The 18,662-nt window shown below is 40.1% G+C and overlaps 1 protein-coding gene across 4 annotated transcripts in view; it reads left to right on the forward strand.

Annotated features, from left to right (window-relative positions):
- The window catches only part of Sos2 (SOS Ras/Rho guanine nucleotide exchange factor 2), a 96,870-nt gene that overhangs the window by 58,143 nt on the left and 20,065 nt on the right, over positions 1-18,662 (forward strand). For 3 of the 4 annotated variants that reach the window (XM_076550560.1, XM_076550559.1, XM_076550561.1), the window contains 7 exons: positions 600-698; positions 7,002-7,129; positions 7,668-8,323; positions 8,843-8,924; positions 9,947-10,069; positions 13,296-13,399; positions 16,583-16,805. In XM_076550560.1, the coding sequence (XP_076406675.1) occupies positions 600-698; positions 7,002-7,129; positions 7,668-8,323; positions 8,843-8,924; positions 9,947-10,069; positions 13,296-13,399; positions 16,583-16,805 (1,415 nt within the window). The remainder of the gene's footprint in view (positions 1-599; positions 699-7,001; positions 7,130-7,667; positions 8,324-8,842; positions 8,925-9,946; positions 10,070-13,295; positions 13,400-16,582; positions 16,806-18,662) is intronic. The other variant, XM_076550558.1, reaches the window with a different exon arrangement.

The raw sequence follows: 18,662 nt of genomic DNA on the forward strand, positions 1-18,662 counted from the left end.
AGTTGCTGTTGTTTCTTTTTTAAGATAGGTTCTAGACCTGTAGCCCAGAATGGCCTGTAATGTGCAGCCATCCTTCCTTGGCCTCCCAACAGGTGGGGTTATAAGTGTATGCCCCCTTGATCAGCCCATCTTAGAATACACATAGAGTTTAAATAGCCAGGAGGTGGTGGCGCACACCTTTCATCCCAGCAGGCAGAGGCAGGTGGATCCCTGTGTGTTCGAGGCCAGCCCGAGGCCAGCCTGGACTACAGAGCGAGTTCCAGGACAGCAGGGCTACACTGTGAAACTCTGTCTTGAAAGAAAAGAAAAAAAAAGAGTTTAAATAGCTTTTAAAAATGTATTTACAGTATGTGGAAACCCAGATGTTTGAAGAAAATCTGTAGACAGCACTGTCAAAGTTACTTTGCTATCTAACAGATGCAGAAGTGTGTGTATTTATCAATAATGTGCAGGGGGATAGGGTGGGGAAAGTTGATTGCTAGCACTCCAGTTTCCCTTGGATGCCCTGACACGCCTGTGTCTTGTATCTAAAGCTGTCTCCCGTAGGCACAGCTGCTGTGTCTCTGGTCTGAGGTGTGCTGTGTCTTTTTACTTTGCAGTCCATTGCTGATGGCTTTAAGGAGGCTGTTCGTTACGTCCTTCCACGGCTTATGCTGGTGCCTGTGTATCACTGTTGGCATTACTTTGAGTTACTAAAGGTAAGGCAAGAGCTTCCTGTAACAAAGTCTTAGATTTATAAAGCCTAAGACCTAATTTTAGACCTGAGTATATTATTCTTAATATCTTTTACTCATACAAGCATAGTGTCCTCGGGCTAGGGATAGAGCTCAGTGGTGGAAGGCTTACCCATCATGTAAAGCCCTGTGCTGATCCCTAGCTGTCAACAAGCACAAGGACCCAGAAGGATACATACAAACATTTCCAACTTCTGTCCAAGGAGCTTGGAGAAAACCTTACGGATTTTACCCCTTGTCACAGCATTTTTATATATAGACAGATATAAAGAAGTTTATTTTTGTGTCAGTTTGTAATATAGACTCTCAAATTATCAACCTTAATGGAAGAGTGTTTGTTTTTAAAATTAAATTTTGGAGATCCACAGTAGCAATCTTTGAAAAAGTGAGTTTTAATTTTAGAATTATTACAGAATATCTTTAATTATGTATGTGACCATTTCATATGTGTGAACAACGCGTCTTGATGAAATTCTCCCCCCGTCCCCTCCCACTCCCCTCAGGCATTCCCAGCTCTCCCTCTCCCCTCTGTTGTCCTCTCTTCTGTTTTGAACCCACAGAGTGCAGTTATTTCTGCCTGTTGGAATGCTGACCTATCTTATATAAGCAATTAATGATTTTTGTCTGTAACATTGTTTAAAGTTTTCATCTAGTTTTATCATATTAAGACAATCATTTTTTATTTTTATTTTATATGTAAAGTTCTTCTTGCATGTCTGTATGTGCACCACATGTGTGCCTAGTGCCAGGGAGGCCAGAAGAGGGCGTCAGATCTCTGGAACTGGAGTTAGTGATGGTCATAAGCAGCATGTGGGAACTGGCTAGGAACCGAACCTAGGTCTTCTATATAACAGAAGTGCTCTTAACGTCTGAGCCATCTCTCTAGCCTGGAGAGAATCATTTTGAAGTCTTCATAAAGTATACTATTCTTCAAATCTTAGTGTATATCAAGTACACACAGTTGTGTATCTGTGTGCATCGGAGAGAGGGAGGGAGATAAATGAAAGCATGAGTGAATGGATTTCTTTTTTTTAGACAGAATCTCATGTAGCCCAGGCTGGCTTTGAACTCACTGTGTAGCTGAGGATATCCTTGAAGTCCTGATCTTCTTGCCTTAACTGTCAAAGTGCATCTGTTCCAGTGATATACCAAGACTTTTGAACATTATAGAAATATTATCTGATTTTTATTTTTCAAATTTAGGTGTATGATAAAGCAAAGATGGAAAACAGTAACATAGTGATGAGTTATAGCAGCCACCCATGGTTCCCTCTCCTAACACATGGAGACTGATCACAGCCACTTGTTTTGCAGAGATAAGTTGCAGGGTTTTTAAATTTAAATTTTGGTTTTTGCATATGGGTTCTTTTGCCTACATCTATGTCTGTGTACCATGTGTTTGCATCATGCCCACAAGCACCAGAAGAGGCTGTTGGATCTCCTGGAACTAGAATTAAAGACAGTTTTGAGCTGCCATGTGGGTGCTGGGAATTGAACCTGAGTCCTTTGGAAGAGCAGCCTGTGCTCTCCATGGCTGAGCCATCTCTCCAGCCCCAATTTTAGATACTTTTAATAATTTTTTAAAAGACTGCATTTTAGCCAGGCAGTGGTGGCACATGCCTTTAATCCCAGCATCCAGGAGGCAGAGCCAAGCGGATCTCTATGAGTTCGAGGCCGGCCTGGTCTGCAGAGTGAGATCCAGGATAGGAACCAAAACTACACAGAGAAACCCTGTCTCAAAAACAAAACAAAACAAACAAACAAAAGACTGCATTTTAGATTTTTTTCATAATATATACTCAGTCTTTATGGAAAAGTTCACTTCTCAATTTATAAATAACTTTATAATTACTATAGTCAAATAAAAAATTGATATACGTCCTTTTTAAAATTTTGGGTTTTCAAGACAGGGTTTCTCTGTAGTCCTGGCTGTCCTAGAATTCACTCTGTAACCAATCTGTCCTTAGACTCAGACATCTACCTGCCTCTGCCTCCCAAGTGTTGGGATTAAAGGCATTGACCACCACCAACATATATATCCTTTATTATAAAGGATATTGTCTTAGTTATGTTTCTGTGCGGTGATAAGACACTGACCAAAAGCAACTTGAGGAGGAAGGGGGTTACTTTATTCTCCATTTCCAAGTAGCAGTCCATCGCTGAGGGAATTGGGGCAGGCACTTAAGGCAGGAACTCAAGCAGAGGCCATGGAGGAACACTGCTTACTGACTTAACTCCCCGTGGCCTGCTCAGCCTGCTTTCTTATACCATCCAGGACCACCTGCTCAGAGATGGCAACCCACAATGAGCTGGGCCCTCCCCCATCAATCATTAATCAAGAAAATGTCCCATAGACTTGCCCACAGGCCCAATCTGAAGGAGCCTTTTCTCAGTTTAAGTTCCCTTTCCCCAGATAACTCATTTCAGATACAATTTTTTGCTTGTTTGTTTTTCAAGACAGGGTTTCTTTATGTAGCCTTGGCTGTCCTAGAATTATCTCTGTAGACCAGGCTGGCCTTGAACTCACAGAGATCCGCCTGCTTCTGCCTCCTGAGTGCTGTAATTAAAGGTGAGTGCCACAACTGTGCAGCTCCTTTTAGATATGATTTATTAAAAATCAAATAACGTTTTTTTAGTCCTTTGACATTTCCTTGAAATTTATCAGTGGAATAAAAATACTCTTCATGAGGTCTATGAAGTTTAGTATTAAGATATAGTATTAATTATGTAATGAGATTCATTAGGAAAGATTAGCCGATATTAGGTTTCTTTAGGAAATGCTTTTTCTTTAACTCCTGGATTCGTCACTCACCCTGTGTACTGCATTTGCTGAGCTGCAGCCCCTCAGGCGGCTGTGCTCGCTTGTGAGCTGAGGAGTGGGCGGCTGGAGATCAGAGGGGCCTTGCTAGGCAAGCGCCAGTCCTGAACTGTCTCCCAGCCTCCCGCTGTGCTCTCACGTGGAAGGAGTTTTGTTTGCTGGGTTGTTCTCTAACTTAGCACCCGGTTTAGGCACAGACCCATGTTTTGCACAGTTCAGTCTGCTGTCACAGTAGAGACAGCACGGTGGCATGGCAGAGCGCTCATGCGGCCAGAGCTCCTGGCTTGACTGTCCTCTGCTGCTCGTTAGACAAATGACCCAGCCTTCCTGTATGTGCCTCGCCTGGCCCGTACACGTATGTTGTGATGCTGTGTGTCTCGCTGAGTTGTAATAAAGATTAAATAAGCAAATAAAAGCTTATGCACAAAGAACTAAAAAGTAGTCAGTTATTTGTGTATAAACACAAAAAGATTTGAGTATTGCACACACACAGTCCTGATTCTTTTGACAACTACCTGTTGGGTACTCACCATATTATACTAAAATGGACAAAAGGGTGTATCTCTATTGTTTAAGGACTCTACTGTGATTTAATAAAGAATGTGGATATTGAACAAGTAATCAGAATAAATGCTTAATAAATCCATGCATATGTTGATAAGCATAAAGAAAATGTGATACATATATATTCACACAATGAATTTTTACTCAGCCATGATTTAAAATGAAATCATGACATTTGCAGGAAAATAGAACTGGAAATTATTCTTAAGTGAAATAGCCCAGACTCAGACAAATACATTTTCTCTCACATGTCAGTGCTAGACTTTAATATTTATACATGCAGGGATGAGGCATGGGTGTAAGTCATAAAAGTGGCTCCTGAAGGGGAAGAAGATCTTCCTGCAGGAGAACAGAGGGAGACAGATGGTAAAGAATGCAGAAGTGAGACAGCAGAAGGCGGGCGCTGGACAGGCACAGGGGAGGGAGGCCATGAGAGAAGACAGTCGGGTACGTGGAAATACCGTACCACAACCCATCACTTGGTGCTCTACTTTAAAGTTAATTTTTTTTTTTTTTATTTTTTTTGGTTTTTCGAGACAGGGTTTCTCTGCGTAGCTTTGCGCCTTTTCCTGGAGCTCACTTGGTAGCCCAGGCTGGCCTCGAACTCACAGAGATTCGCCTGCCTCTGCCTCCCGAGTGCTGGGATTAAAGGCGTGTGCCACCACCGCCCAGCAAGTGCTCTACTTTAAAAATGAAGAAGGAACCTTCCAAGCCTGTAGCAGTGTTGTAGGATAAGTGATGTAGAAGGAACTAGCTTTGCCTCGGCAAGTCAGAAAAGAATTCTTAGAGTGTTGACTAGATAGGAACTTTCTATCTCTGTCTCCATTATTTATCTGGAAGAATCATGTAAACAAATGCCAAGGAACTCTGCAGATGAAAAGAAACAATAAACCCAACTTACCACAGCACTTACGAGATCCTGTAACAGAGGAAACGTTACCTAAAAAGACATCTAGACAGTTCATAAAATTGCTTCATTGTAGATGAGTAGAGCCTTTGGTTGTTTGTTCATTGAGACTGAGTCCCATGTAGTCCAGGCTGGTCCTGAACTCACTGTGCAGATGAAAATGACCATGAACTCCCAATCCTTCTACCCCTGCTTCCCGAGTGCTGGATTACAGGTGTGTGCTGCCATGCCCAGTCTGTGCAGGGCTGGGAATTGAACTCGGGCCGGTGTGCATGCTAGGCAAGCACTCTACCAACTGAGCCACATCCCCAGCCTAGGACTTTAGAGCTTTATTATTGTAAAATTTTCTGAAGTTGATCTGAACTACGCTCTGATTCCACAAAAGAATATTCTTATTCTAAGATGTCCTACTGAAATATTAACAGATTAAAGAACACCACTAGAAAGTAATTTTTTCTATTTTCCCAAGATTAAATGATTACTTTAAAAATATACATGCTGTGTAGAAATGAACACTTTACCCCCATCCTATAGTTCTGTGCATTTGAGACTAGAGAAATGTCTTTGTCCTACCCCACACCTTCAAATTGACACTCTAAGGTCATAACAGTAAGTCTTCCCAAAGGGGACCTTCTAGAAAGACAGGATGTTTCCTTAGGTTATATTTCCTACTTTTTGTGGCATAAACTGGTAATCTGTCTATGAGCTGTATTTTGTGTGTGTGTGTGTGTGTGTGTGTGTGTGTGTGTGTGTGTGTGTGTGCATACATATGCATACATACATATTAGGAAGTTAGGCAGCCTACCATCAATCTCACCAGTTATTGAAAGCCATAAGATTAGCTGTAAGTGTAAAGGGATATGTCAATACTACTGGGAAAAAAACAAACCTGTGACAGCTTGCAGTAACTTTTCATTTCATTTATGTGGAGACCCCACTATCGGTATTGACAAGGTAAGTCAGTGAGCTATAGAGCCACAAAGAAATCATGTCATCTAGGATTGAGGAATTACACCATGGTGAAAAGAGAAAACTGAATCCCATGGGTTGTCCTCCACTTTGAGAGTGATTTATTTGTGATATAAGGATAATCCAAAAACAACTTCCAAGCCATTCAGCAATGGTTTCTCCTCTTCTGTGAGGAGTGGAATGGGTAGGTAACTTGCTTCAAAATAAACAATAAAAGAGGGAAGGTATTATTTGAAAAGAAACTTCAACAATAAGAAGCATTTTGTGGTGTATTGGAGGCTAAATTCACCAGTTGGGTGAGGAGGCCAGAGGCCACTATGCAGAAAGCTTATGGAGACGTGAAAGAGTTTGACTCATTTGCAGCCGGTTCACCACAGTGATTTCTGTGTCAGCTTATGAAGTGTAGAATGCATCCTTTCAAACCCCTCTAGAGAAGCAGCTTGGATAGCCGGCAAGCTGACGTTTAAGTCTCGCTGCTAATTACACATGTACCTCAGTAGTCAAAGATTTACCTAGATACTCAAAGCTCTGGGTTCCACCCCCAGTGCCACAAATATTCTCTCCATTTATCATAATGCTGAAAATCAAAGAAATATTTAGCAAATTATTGAACTGAGATTATACCATGCAGCCATTTTTTATATACGTCCACTCCTGGGAACTTCTAACTCTTCTGACTTTTTTTTCTGCTCAACAAACTTGTAATTACTGTATTACTGGGGAAAGCATGGCAGCATCCTCAGTCAGGAAGCAGAGGACAGGACACGAGGACAGGCCACAGAACCTGAGGGTGTGCCCAGTGGGGAGCTCCACCCTTGTGGCTCCACAGCCTTCCCCAAACTCTGTTACCAGCCGGAATTAAATGTCCAACACATGAGCCTATGGGAGACATTGCATGTTCAAATCGCTGCATTAAATACATTTAAGTTTTAAGTATTTGTTGCCGCTTTAATTACAAAGAAGTTGAGAATGGAACCAAGCAATGTAATTTTGTCTTTTTCCCCCTTAGCAGTTGAAAGCGTGCAGTGAAGAACAAGAAGACAGGGAGTGTTTGAATCAGGCTATCACTGCCCTCATGAATCTCCAAGGCAGCATGGACCGAATTTACAAGCAGCACTCACCTAGACGCCGACCAGGGTAATTCGAGACTTCCAAATATGAATATTTATGCTTCCTTCACTGTGTGTGGTCCCCACTTTTCCCAAGTGTGGTTTAGAATGGTGCTGCATTCTTAAAAGTTATGCTTGTCCTTTTTTGGTCTGTCTTAGTCAGAAAGTTACCAAATTACCATTGTTATATTGTAGGATATATTTATTAATTTAAATGTATTTAATGAAATTTTATATTTTCTGGAAGCGATGTGGGATTTTTTTTCTATAATTTTAGTTCTTTTGGCTCTAGGAATGTAGTACTTTGACAGTAGTGAACTTGAGTCATTTGGTATTCAGCGACAGGACTAGAAGAAAATAATTGTTAGGAATATAGTTTAATATTTGGTTATTTAAGCTTTCGAATGCTGGGTATTCAAACTCAGGGCATTTTACATGCTAAGCATGTTCTCAGTCATTGAACTAGACCTTTCAACTCAGCTTAATACTTTTGTTATTTGATTTTGTATTATATAACCACCATAATTGAGTAAGTCAAATTTACCTTGCCTTTTTCCCCCCTCCAGGGATCCCATTTGCCTTTTTTACAATCGTCAATTAAGAAGCAAGCACCTGGCTATCAAGAAAATGAATGAAATTCAGAAAAACATAGATGGGTGGGAAGGCAAAGATATTGGACAGTGTTGTAACGAATTCATAATGGAAGGGCCATTGACCAGAATTGGTGCTAAACATGAAAGGCATATTTTTCTCTTTGATGGCTTGATGATCAGCTGTAAACCTAATCATTGCCAGAGCCGACTTCCGGGTTATAGTAGTGCAGAATACAGACTAAAAGAGAAGTTTGTCATGAGGAAAATTCAAATCTGTGATAAGGAGGATACGTGTGAATGCAAACATGCTTTTGAATTAGTATCCAAAGATGAAAACAGTGTAATCTTTGCTGCTAAGTCAGCTGAAGAGAAAAATAACTGGATGGCAGCCCTTATTTCCCTTCACTATCGAAGCACTCTAGATAGGATGCTGGACTCCGTACTGTTGAAAGAAGAAAATGAGCAGCCCCTGAGGCTACCAAGTCCAGACGTGTACCGCTTTGTGGTGAAAGACTCTGAGGAAAACATTGTGTTTGAAGACAACCTGCAAAGTAGAAGTATAATCCCCATTATTAAAGGAGGGACTGTGGTGAAATTAATTGAAAGGCTAACCTATCATATGTATGCAGGTATGTGAAACTAGCAAGTGTTTTCCTAGGCCTGGGACCCAATGCAGAAGGAGCACATCAGAGTTGATCAAAGGTGCAAATGGAGTGCACCCCAAATAAAAAAAATTATGAAAAATCAAAAGAAATAATCCATTAAATATATATAAAAAATAATCTATTAAATGTTTCTAAAATGTGTCATTAATTTCAGTGACTAATAAATGCTCATAAAATGCTGATTTGTAAAATTAAAATTGAAAATAGTCTTTATTCTCATTTACCAAGAAATGGTTTAGGCCAATCACTTGGGAAGTAGAGTGGAGGAGTTCAGAGTCACCTTGGCTACATGAGACCTTGTCTCTACAGGAAGGAAGGAAGGGAAGGAGAGAAAGGGGAGAGAGAAGGACATTCTACTCTGTCAGGAAAGGAGTTACACTGGGAGGACCCAACGGTGAAAAGGAACGAAAGGAAAGTGTGGGACTTTGAGTCATTGAAACAGATGAATTAAGCATGAAATCTCTGCTTTCTCGATTTTTTCAGATCCCAATTTTGTTCGTACTTTTCTTACTACATATCGTTCATTTTGTAAACCACAGGAATTGCTAAGCTTGCTGATAGAACGGTAAGAAAGACATGTTTCACTCATGTTAACATTTTTGTACTTTGCCAAGATCCTAATAATACTCAGTAGTTCTGCCAGGGAGGGCTCTCTTCAGTGTGCAGTAGGCTTTTACATGGGAAACAGAAAAAAACAAGCTTAAGTGATAAAAACTGTATTTTAGTAAAGTTTATTTTGTTTCTTAAAGATGTTTCTTTACCTTTTACTTTTGCAATAAACTTGTTATGAAAAACTTCAAAATACATACAAGGGTAGAAGGAAGAATATTCTAAGCCTTTATCCCTCATCCAACTTCAGGAATCATTGACCCAGCTTATGTTTCCTACAGATTTAATCATCCTCCCCCAGGATTATTTTGAAGGAGATTTTAGACCAAAGATTTTATCTAAATATTTTTATATGTATCTCTAAAAGATAGCATTTCTTACTTTTAAAAATCATGTATTATTGGGCCTAAAAATTAACAATTCCTATATTGCTAATTTCTGAATGTTAAGATTTGAGTTAAAATTTTTACTGTATTTTAAGTAGCATTTTAAATGCTTTATAGTTTAAAATATAAAGTGTTGACCTTTTTTGTGCTGATCAGTGCTAGCTATAAAACTTTTTAAAAAATAAGAATAAGAATACAGGGAGTAGAAAGGTGGTTGGGGGTTAAAAGCAGTAATTGCTCTTCCTGAGAACCCAAGCTTGGTTCCCAGCACCCGTGTGGCCTATAACTCCAACTCCCAACCTCTCTGGCCTCCATGGGCACCTACAAACACACACTCCCTCATTCATGTACACACACGCAGGCATGTACAAATAATAATAAAAATAAATTCTTAGATCAAGAATACAAAACCTTGGTACCAAATAGCCAGACTGTTTTTTTACGTGCATACTTTCCTAAGGAGAGTGCAACAGTAATGGTGCTTTCTATGTAATGATAAAGGATTGCTTAGCCAAAACCTTTCCCCTGATGTATCCAAAGTCTCTTTCATTTATATATGAACAAATTTCTCTTCTTTTGATTTTATTCTTAGGTTTGAGATTCCAGAACCAGAGCCTACTGAAGCAGACAAGTTGGCGCTAGAGAAAGGCGAGCAGCCAATCAGTGCAGATCTGAAAAGATTTCGCAAGGAATACGTCCAACCTGTGCAACTCAGGTTTGACCCGAACGTCGCAGTTCTAAAATATTCTATTATATAGTTCATATACAAGTTCTTAGCTCCTAATTCAGATCGTTCTCTCATTAACTTTATTTTGGCTAAATTCCCTTACTCCTTTGTAAAGATAATTTTTAAATAGCGAACCCTAATGTAGTTTAGTTATTTGATTATTTGTGTCATCTGTGTGTGTTGTGTGATAGATCATGTTTATTCATGGAGATGCCTATTTGTTCTTTTTACTTTCTGCCTGTACTTGGTGTGCATGCATGTGTGTATGCATGTTCACATGTGTGTGGCACACACACATGCAGGCTCATGTACGTGTGAGTCCCCAGGTTACATCCAATGTGTCTTTCCTGATGGCTATGTGCTTATTTATAGAGATAAGCCAACTTTCCCAGGATTCTTCGGTGTCTCCCCGACAGGAGACCTGCTGGGCTTCTCCATAGCCACATGTAATCTTGCCTGCTCTAGCCTTTCCCCTCCATATCCCGCTGTGCTACCGCAGTCATTGTGAAGGCTCCCACGGCTGTAGCTCTTTTCCTCCTCAGAACAGACAGACATTTGATACTTTGAGGATGCTCGTAGTCATGGAGGTGTGTTTCGTTACAGCAGCTGTAGGTTGCGAGGCACGCACTGTACATCAGTCATTGCCCGTTAGAGCTTTGTCTCTTCTCTATTACCCTTGCAACACCATTCTTTGTAGGTAGGGCTAGGGATGGAACACAGTTTTATGCGTACTTCATATATAAGGAAATTAGAACTGAGTGGGGAATTGAAATAGTTATATAAAGGGAGTGGCAAGATAGGGTTAAAACCCGCATCTGACTTCTTTAGCAAGCAAGTTTCCTCTTTTTCTACTAAGTATTGAGAATCTTAAATTCCTTTGACTAGTCCCTGTAGCCCAAATGAGAACCAAAGTATCTACTTCTTTCCACTGCAAACCGAGTTAGCAGATTAATTACATGTATGTAGTCCTTTTCTTCGTGAACACCATGGCCCTGGTTGCTGTTGATCAATAAATTGCAGCTTTGGAACTAAGTTTGTTAATTATTGATTTTCCACAGTAATTGCCACAGATAAATGCAATCTCAGGCAGTGGCAGTGGTGATGGCTGTCTCCTCCTAGCAGGGCTTTCCTTATATAGGCTGAACTTATTTACCAATAGAAAATAGAGAAGTAATTAAAGTTTCTCTAAGAGCTATAATACATTTGTTCTACAGTCAAATTAAGTCTCCTTATATGAGGCATATATTTATGAAATTGCTATTTGATGGAAGAAAATTATCTTAGACTCAGTCATGTTGATTTTTTTGGTTTTGCTTTTATACATATACCATATTATAAGTACAAAAATAACTGACTGCCATAATCTTATGGTACCATGATACTGATTCTACTGGTGAAAAGGGATATATGAAAGTTATGTTATTCTACTTAGAATGTTTTAGTGGTTTACAAAATACACACCTTTATATATTATAATTCCTGGAACAACAGGGCCTGGTATCACAGAAAGCTGAGTCAAGGGAGTCCCAAGTTCAAGATTGGTCTGGGCTACACAGCAAGTTTAAGACCATCCTAGGCAATTAAGTGAGACTCATCTCAAATAAAACGTAAAGACATGGCTGGGAATAATATGTAGTGGTAGAATACTTACCTAACATGCTTAAGGCCTTAGGTCCAATCTCAGTAAAATAAATATTCAGGAATAGTAGAGATTAGGTTTAGAGTGGTTAGGGAAGACATATTCAGAGAGGTAAAATTTAAGATTATGCTGGGAGAATGTGTAGGATTTAGATTCACAGAAAGGTGATTGTACATATTGAGGAAAAGGGGAAATAGTACAGATAAAGGTGGACTTGAGAATGATGTGCAAAGAAATAGCCATGGGAATTGACATTAGAGGGCAAAGTTGCTAATGCAACTAATTTATATTGCAGTATATCTATGGTAGTAAGTGTAAAATTGCATCTGAATAGATGATTAAATCTGTGTACTTATAATATCATAAGTAATCATCTTGTGATATTACAGAACAAGTGCTCGTCCAAAGTAGTGTTTTTGTCTTTGGAAATAAACTATGCGATTATAGACTTATTTGTAGCTTACAAAGAAGTGATAGCAGTTGAATTCAAAACCAATTACACTAAATGATAGTTTTCCATTTTATGTGAAAATGCATCAAAATTTGTACTTCAGAAATGATTTTCAGAGAGTTGGGGAGGGTTAGGTCCGTAGGGTGCTTGCTGTGCAAGAGTGAGGATGTGGGTGCAGCCCCAGCACCCCGTGAGAATCTGAGTGGGCAGTGTGAGCCTGTGATCTGAGCCCTGGGGAGGTAGAGACAGTGTGAGCCTGTGATCCGAGCCCTGGGGAGGCAGAGACAGTGTGAGCCTGTGGTCCGAGCCCTGGGGAGGCAGAGACAGTGTGAGCCTGTGATCCGAGCCCTGGGGAGGCAGAGACAGTGTGGGCCTGTGATCCGAGCCCTGGGGAGGCAGAGACAGTGTGGGCCTGTGATCCGAGCCCTGGGGAGGCAGAAATGGTGTGAGCCTGTGGTCCGAGCCCTGGGGAGGCAGAGACAGTGTGAGCCTGTGATCCGAGCCCTGGGGAGGCAGAAACAGTGTGAGCCTGTGGTCCGAGCCCTGGGGAGGCAGAGACAGTGTGAGCCTGTGATCCGAGCCCTGGGGAGGCAGAGACAGTGTGAGCCTGTGATCCGAGCCCTGGGGAGGCAGAGACAGTGTGAGCCTGTGATCCGAGCCCTGGGGAGGCAGAGACAGTGTGAGCCTGTGATCCGAGCCCTGGGGAGGCAGAGACAGTGTGAGCCTGTAATCCAAGCCCTGGAGAGGTAGAAACAGAGGATCCTGGGACCGTGCTGGCCAGCCTGCCTAGCTTAATTGTGAGTTCCAGGTCCAGTGAGAGACCCTGTTTCTGATGAGGATGACAGCACTTATGAATAAAGAAAAATGTCCTTTTTCTTAACATCAATGGGTAATAAAGCACAGAAATGAGGTTTTATACCTTAAAACATCTTTAAAGTATCAGTTTAGTGCACAGACTGAAAACAGCCCTCTTTTATGTTTTTGAAGCATGTGTAGTATTTAGTATAGATTAGAGGTTTGGTGTTGTATTGTCTTTGCATTTGAAATTCACTACATCAGTAGAAAAGTGGAAGAAGCTTAATTGAACACTTGGTTTCACTAAATGTTTCTCTCTATTTTATCAGGATCTTAAATGTCTTTCGCCACTGGGTTGAACATCATTTTTATGACTTTGAAAGAGACCTGGAATTGCTTGAAAGACTAGAATCCTTCATGTCAAGTGTAAGAGGTATAATATTGAAAGGCTTGATTAAATCTTGTGTCATACATGAGTTTACTTTAGAAATAAACCAGTTATCACATTGAGAAAACTGAAATAATATTAGGGTAATTGCTAGCTGCTCTGAAATTTCTGGTGTGCTTTTAGCATCTTCTGAGGTCCCAGAAGCTCAAAGAACAAACGCCTTCGCAAAGCATTTCTTGTCTGCCGTTTTTGCTCTCTGTCAGTGTTGGAGACTGAGCACAAGGCCCTCCGAACACGAGGCAAGCACTCTGCCACGGAGCAATCCTCAGCGACCTCTGGAAATTTTTGAGAATACTTCTTTAAAGAAGTAAAGACTTTGAAAATAAATTTAAGATATTTAGGGTCTAGTTTGCTGCTGTTTCAGAGGACTTAAGCCCTGTGTCCACCACCCCTTCATGCTGCTCAGAGTTGCCTGAAGTCCAGCTCCAGCCATCTGATGCCCTCTTCTGACCCCTGGAACGCCTGAACACTCATGGTGTATTCTCATATATTCTCTCTCCTCTGTCTCTCTCTCTCTCTCTGTCTCTGTCTCTGTCTCTCTCTCTCTGTCTGTCTGTCTCTCTCTCTCTCTCTCTCTCTCTCTCTCTCCTCTCTCTCTCCTCCCCTCTCCCTTCCTCCCTCCTTCCTTTCCCTCTCTCCCTCCCTCTCTCTCTCATACTCATGAAAAAAAAATCTTAAAAATTTTAACATTTTATGTCACCTCAAGGTTCCATTCCTTCAACTAAAAAAATATGATTTTTTTCCTCCTATTCTTCTTAATCTTGTTCTTTTATTTTGGATCATTAACATTGAAAAAATAGTATTTACTTCTGGGAAAGTATTGCAGGAAATTCCTTCAGCACTGGAAAAATAAGAGTTTCCTACTTAAAATTTCAGAATCACAGCATATGAAATGAAACTCCAGGACTTCATAATTAAACATATAGACGTTACCAAAATGTGTATTATTAAATAAAGCACAAATTTGTTTTAACTAACAGTATATGACATTGCCTAAAAATAATATAGCAAGCCTAGCTTTCTCCATGTCTTGCCTGCTCTTCTTTTCAAAACAAAACAGGAAACGAATATTTTCGCTCATTCAAAGGTTTCAGTCTGTGCTTGGCTGGCTCCATCATTCTGGGGTTGTGATTTGAAAGAATAGCAAAGAAGAGCATGTAATAGATGAAGCTGTTTACCTCACAGCAGCCAGGAAGCTAAGAGCTTACTTGTTCTTTTATTTATTTTTTTTTTTTTTGGTTTTTCGAGACAAGGTTTCTCTGCGTAGTTTTGCGCCTTTCCTGGAGCTCACTTGGTAGCCCAGGCTGGCCTCGAACTCACAGAGATCCGCCTGACTCTGCCTCCCGAGTGCTGGGATTAAAGGCGTGTGCCACCACCGCCCAGCCTAAGCTTACTTGTTCTTTAAGGGAAATTTTATTTAAAATAGAGAATGTCCTAACTTTGAGATGTCAAAGATATATGTATTTTTATCTTAAAATTGTTCATAATACTAAGTTTAAATTTTATTCTTATTCATTTTTTTAAAATGTTATGTATATGAGTGATTTTGCCTGCATGTGTGTCTGCATCTCATTCATTTCTGGTGCCTGTGGTGGTCAGAAGAGTGCATGGGACCTCTGGAACCAACTACAGTCATGAGCCGCCACATTGGGGCTGAGAACCAGACCTGGGTCCTCTGCAGGAGCAGCCAGTGCTCCTAACTGCTCAGCCATCTCTCCAGACCCTCATTTTAGAGTTTGAGAAAGGGTCTTGTCTGTCCCAGGCTGGATTTGAATTCATTTATATAGGCAAGGATGATTTTGGACTCTTGTTCCTCTTCCACCTTCTGGGAATAAAGTGTATCAAAGCTATTGATGAAAACAGTCAACTGTTCATAATCTAAGCTTTAACAATGTATATATTTTATTTATTTAGAGGTAGGTAGGTAGGTGTGTGTGTGTGTGTGTGTGTGTGTGTGTGTGTGTGTGTGTGTGAATGTTCTAAATTCTTCCCTGTATAAATTATACCTCAGAATAACCAAATATTTCATGATGGAAAGTTGACTTTTTTTTAATAGAAGTAGTTCACCTAGTAATTGAAGAAGTAATGGTATATCACCATTCCACAGTACTAAGAAAATAATAGATCTAGGGGATAGAGAGATGGCTCAGTGGCTAAGAGTGTTTATTGCTCTTGCAAAGGACCTGTCATATGGCTCATAACTGCCTCTAACTAGTTCCAGGGGAATTCAACACCCTCTTCTGGTCTCTAAGGGCACCTGCAAAGACACACACACACACACACACACACACACACACACCTTTTAAAAAATGAATTAGGGATTTAGAATTAGTAAATATCACAAAAAAAGAAAAAAACAGACATCTTATTAGAATTAGACTGTATCTGTATCTCTGGGGATAGATAAATCTAGCAGATGAACATGGTAAATGATGCCATAGGTATGAAATTACAAAAATACAAACTTAGAAAAATCCACAGAACAAATAGCACAGGATAAGTAATTTAGTTTCTTCAGCAAATAAATTACAAGCATTTTGAGTGATTTAAAAGGGAAACCAATATATTAAGAAAACGATATATTGACTCAATGTCATGTTTGTATCCTTTTTAAAATTTTATTTATTTGTGTGCATGGATGTTTTGCCTACATGTATGTTTGTGTACCATTGGACCCCCTGGAATCAGAATTACAGACTGTTGGAGGTGCTTGGTACTGAACCTGAGCCCTCTGGAAGATCAGTTAATACTCCTAACCAATGTGCCATATTTCCAGCCCCTCATGTTGTTTTAAAAACAAGTCAACTATATGAAGCCATTTAAAACTTAAATTTGAATACTAGAAAAGCATTTGAAGATATTAAGATAGCACTTTGCTGCGTGTGGTGGCACACGTCTGTTACATCAGCATTAGGAGGAGATAGAAGCCCAAGATTGAGAGTTTGAGGCCTGTGTTTGGACTACATAGTGGGGGTCTGTCTGAAAACAATGCTTTGGGGGTCAGTTTTTATGTGTAACAATAGTATTGTGATTATTTTCGAGTTTTTGAAATCATACATTTAAATATGAATGAAATATCTTGTAAATACTGAAGCCAGGCCATATTAATCTTGCTGTTTGCAGCCATGCTTGTCAAGTAAAGGGCATTTCTGTTTGTTTTTTCCCTAGGGAAAGCTATGAAGAAATGGGTAGTGTCCATTGGTAAGATCATCAAGAGGAAGAAGCAGGCTCAGGCAAATGGAATAAGCCATAATATCACCTTTGAAAGTCCACCTCCACCCATTGAATGGCATATCAGTAGACCCGGCCAGTTTGAAACGTTTGACCTTATGACACTTCATCCAATAGAAATTGCACGCCAGTTAACACTTTTGGAGTCTGATCTCTACAGGTAGATAATGTTAACTTCTTGCTTTATTTCAAGAACTTTGGATATATATATATACTTCTTACCTGTTTTCAGAATATTTTGCTATTTATTGATGAGTGTGTTTAAGAATAGCTCTGAGCCAGCACAGTGAAAGGAGAGAACTGGTCCCTCTAAGTTGTCCTCTGAAGTCCACACATGTGCTTGTGTCTGTCTGTCTGTCTGTCTGTCTGTCTGTCTGTCTCTCTCTCTCTCTCTCTCTCTCTCTCTCAATAATTGTGGAAAAAAACTTGTTTGTTCTTCTGGGTGGAGTGTTTTTGTTTTGAGCAGACTCTTCCAACGTAGTAGTGATTAAACCTAGGCTAGAGGCTAGCAGTCCCTAGAGACAAGAAGATGACTAATTCCACAGAATAGCAGCTGCTTGCCTGGCAGTCCCTCCTGTCCACTCCTGATGCATCCAGGTTGCTCTTAGTCTGAGATAGTGCAGTCAGTCAGTGTGGATGTGAGGCTCTTGACAGACTAATGAGTAGTATTAAGTGACGGAAGTCTTTCTCTCTTTCTCAACCCAGGCTCCAGTGAATGCTGTAGATAGACTGTAGGTAACTGCTCCCTGTTGAAAGATAAGTCCTACCATGATTCTATCATAACCTTTGTGAATCCAGAGCCCCTCTTTTGTATCCAGCTGGGTATGGTGGTATAAGTATGCCATCCAGCAGTCATGAGATAGACAGCAGGAAGATCAAGAGTTCAAGGCCAGCTTCAGCATATAGCAAGTTTAGGGTCAACCTGAGCTACATGAGGCCTTGACTGAAAAACAAACAAACTAAACAACAACAACAACAACAACAAAAAACCCAGAGTAAACAAAGCAATACAAAATCCTGGAGAAGTTATCCTCATCAGAAGATTTTTTTTATTAATTAAATTTTTTGTGATGTGTGGTTTGTCTATGTGGATGTCTGCATCACATTGCATGCCTGATGCCTGTAGGTATTGGATCCTCTGGGACTGGAGTTACAGACACTTGTGAGCCACTGTGTGGGTGCTGGAAATTGAACCCGGGTCCTAGGTTTGCACTGGCTATTCCACTTAGAATCTGACCTTTAACATACCACCAAGTGTTTGTAAACATCTGATTAAGAATGCCATGTTATATTTTAAGTAAGGTGGAATTTGGTTAGTCTTCAAAATGATATGCATTGTGATTTGTGACAGGCAGGCCTAAAGGAACTTGTTACTTGAGGCAACAAAGCAAGTAGTACTGAGTCAAGTTTTCCCTCATGATTGAATGTGAAATCAGTTTAAAAAATGACATGGCTGTAATTTTTTAAAAGTAGGAAGTTCCATGTAGGCATGCTTTTGTGGAATAGAAATGCATTTCTTTGTTCTGTGATTCGTTTGGTAGAAGAAAAGTAACATCCTGACATTGATGCTGTGGGTAAATTTCTGGTGAAATATATTTCTAAGTAAGAAAAGTTATTCTAGAAAAGCCAGATAATAGTAACACATGCCTGCAGTTCCAGCACTTGGCAGGCTGGAGGGAGGAAAAGCAAAAGTTCAAGGCTATGTTCTGAAACGCAGAGAATCCAAGGCCATCCTGGACTACACAAGTCCCTGTCTCAAGAAAGCAATACATTCCTCCAAAAACTGTTAGCAAGGACCTGTTTGTCTTCAAGTCGACTGACCAAAAAGACGTTTTTAAATATTGAAAACTAGAGGACGTTCACAGCAGTGACATTGGCCAGTTTTTAAATGATGCAATCCTGACTCAGTAATGGTTTAATCTTCTCTTCTGGTTTTTATTAGTTATTTCAAGCATTCCAGAAATATAGATAATAATGAGTGTTTATGGACAATAAAAAATATTACAGATGAAATTGA

The sequence above is a fragment of the Peromyscus maniculatus genome, chromosome 14, assembly GCF_049852395.1.
Source record: "Peromyscus maniculatus bairdii isolate BWxNUB_F1_BW_parent chromosome 14, HU_Pman_BW_mat_3.1, whole genome shotgun sequence".
NCBI lineage: Eukaryota > Metazoa > Chordata > Mammalia > Rodentia > Cricetidae > Peromyscus > Peromyscus maniculatus.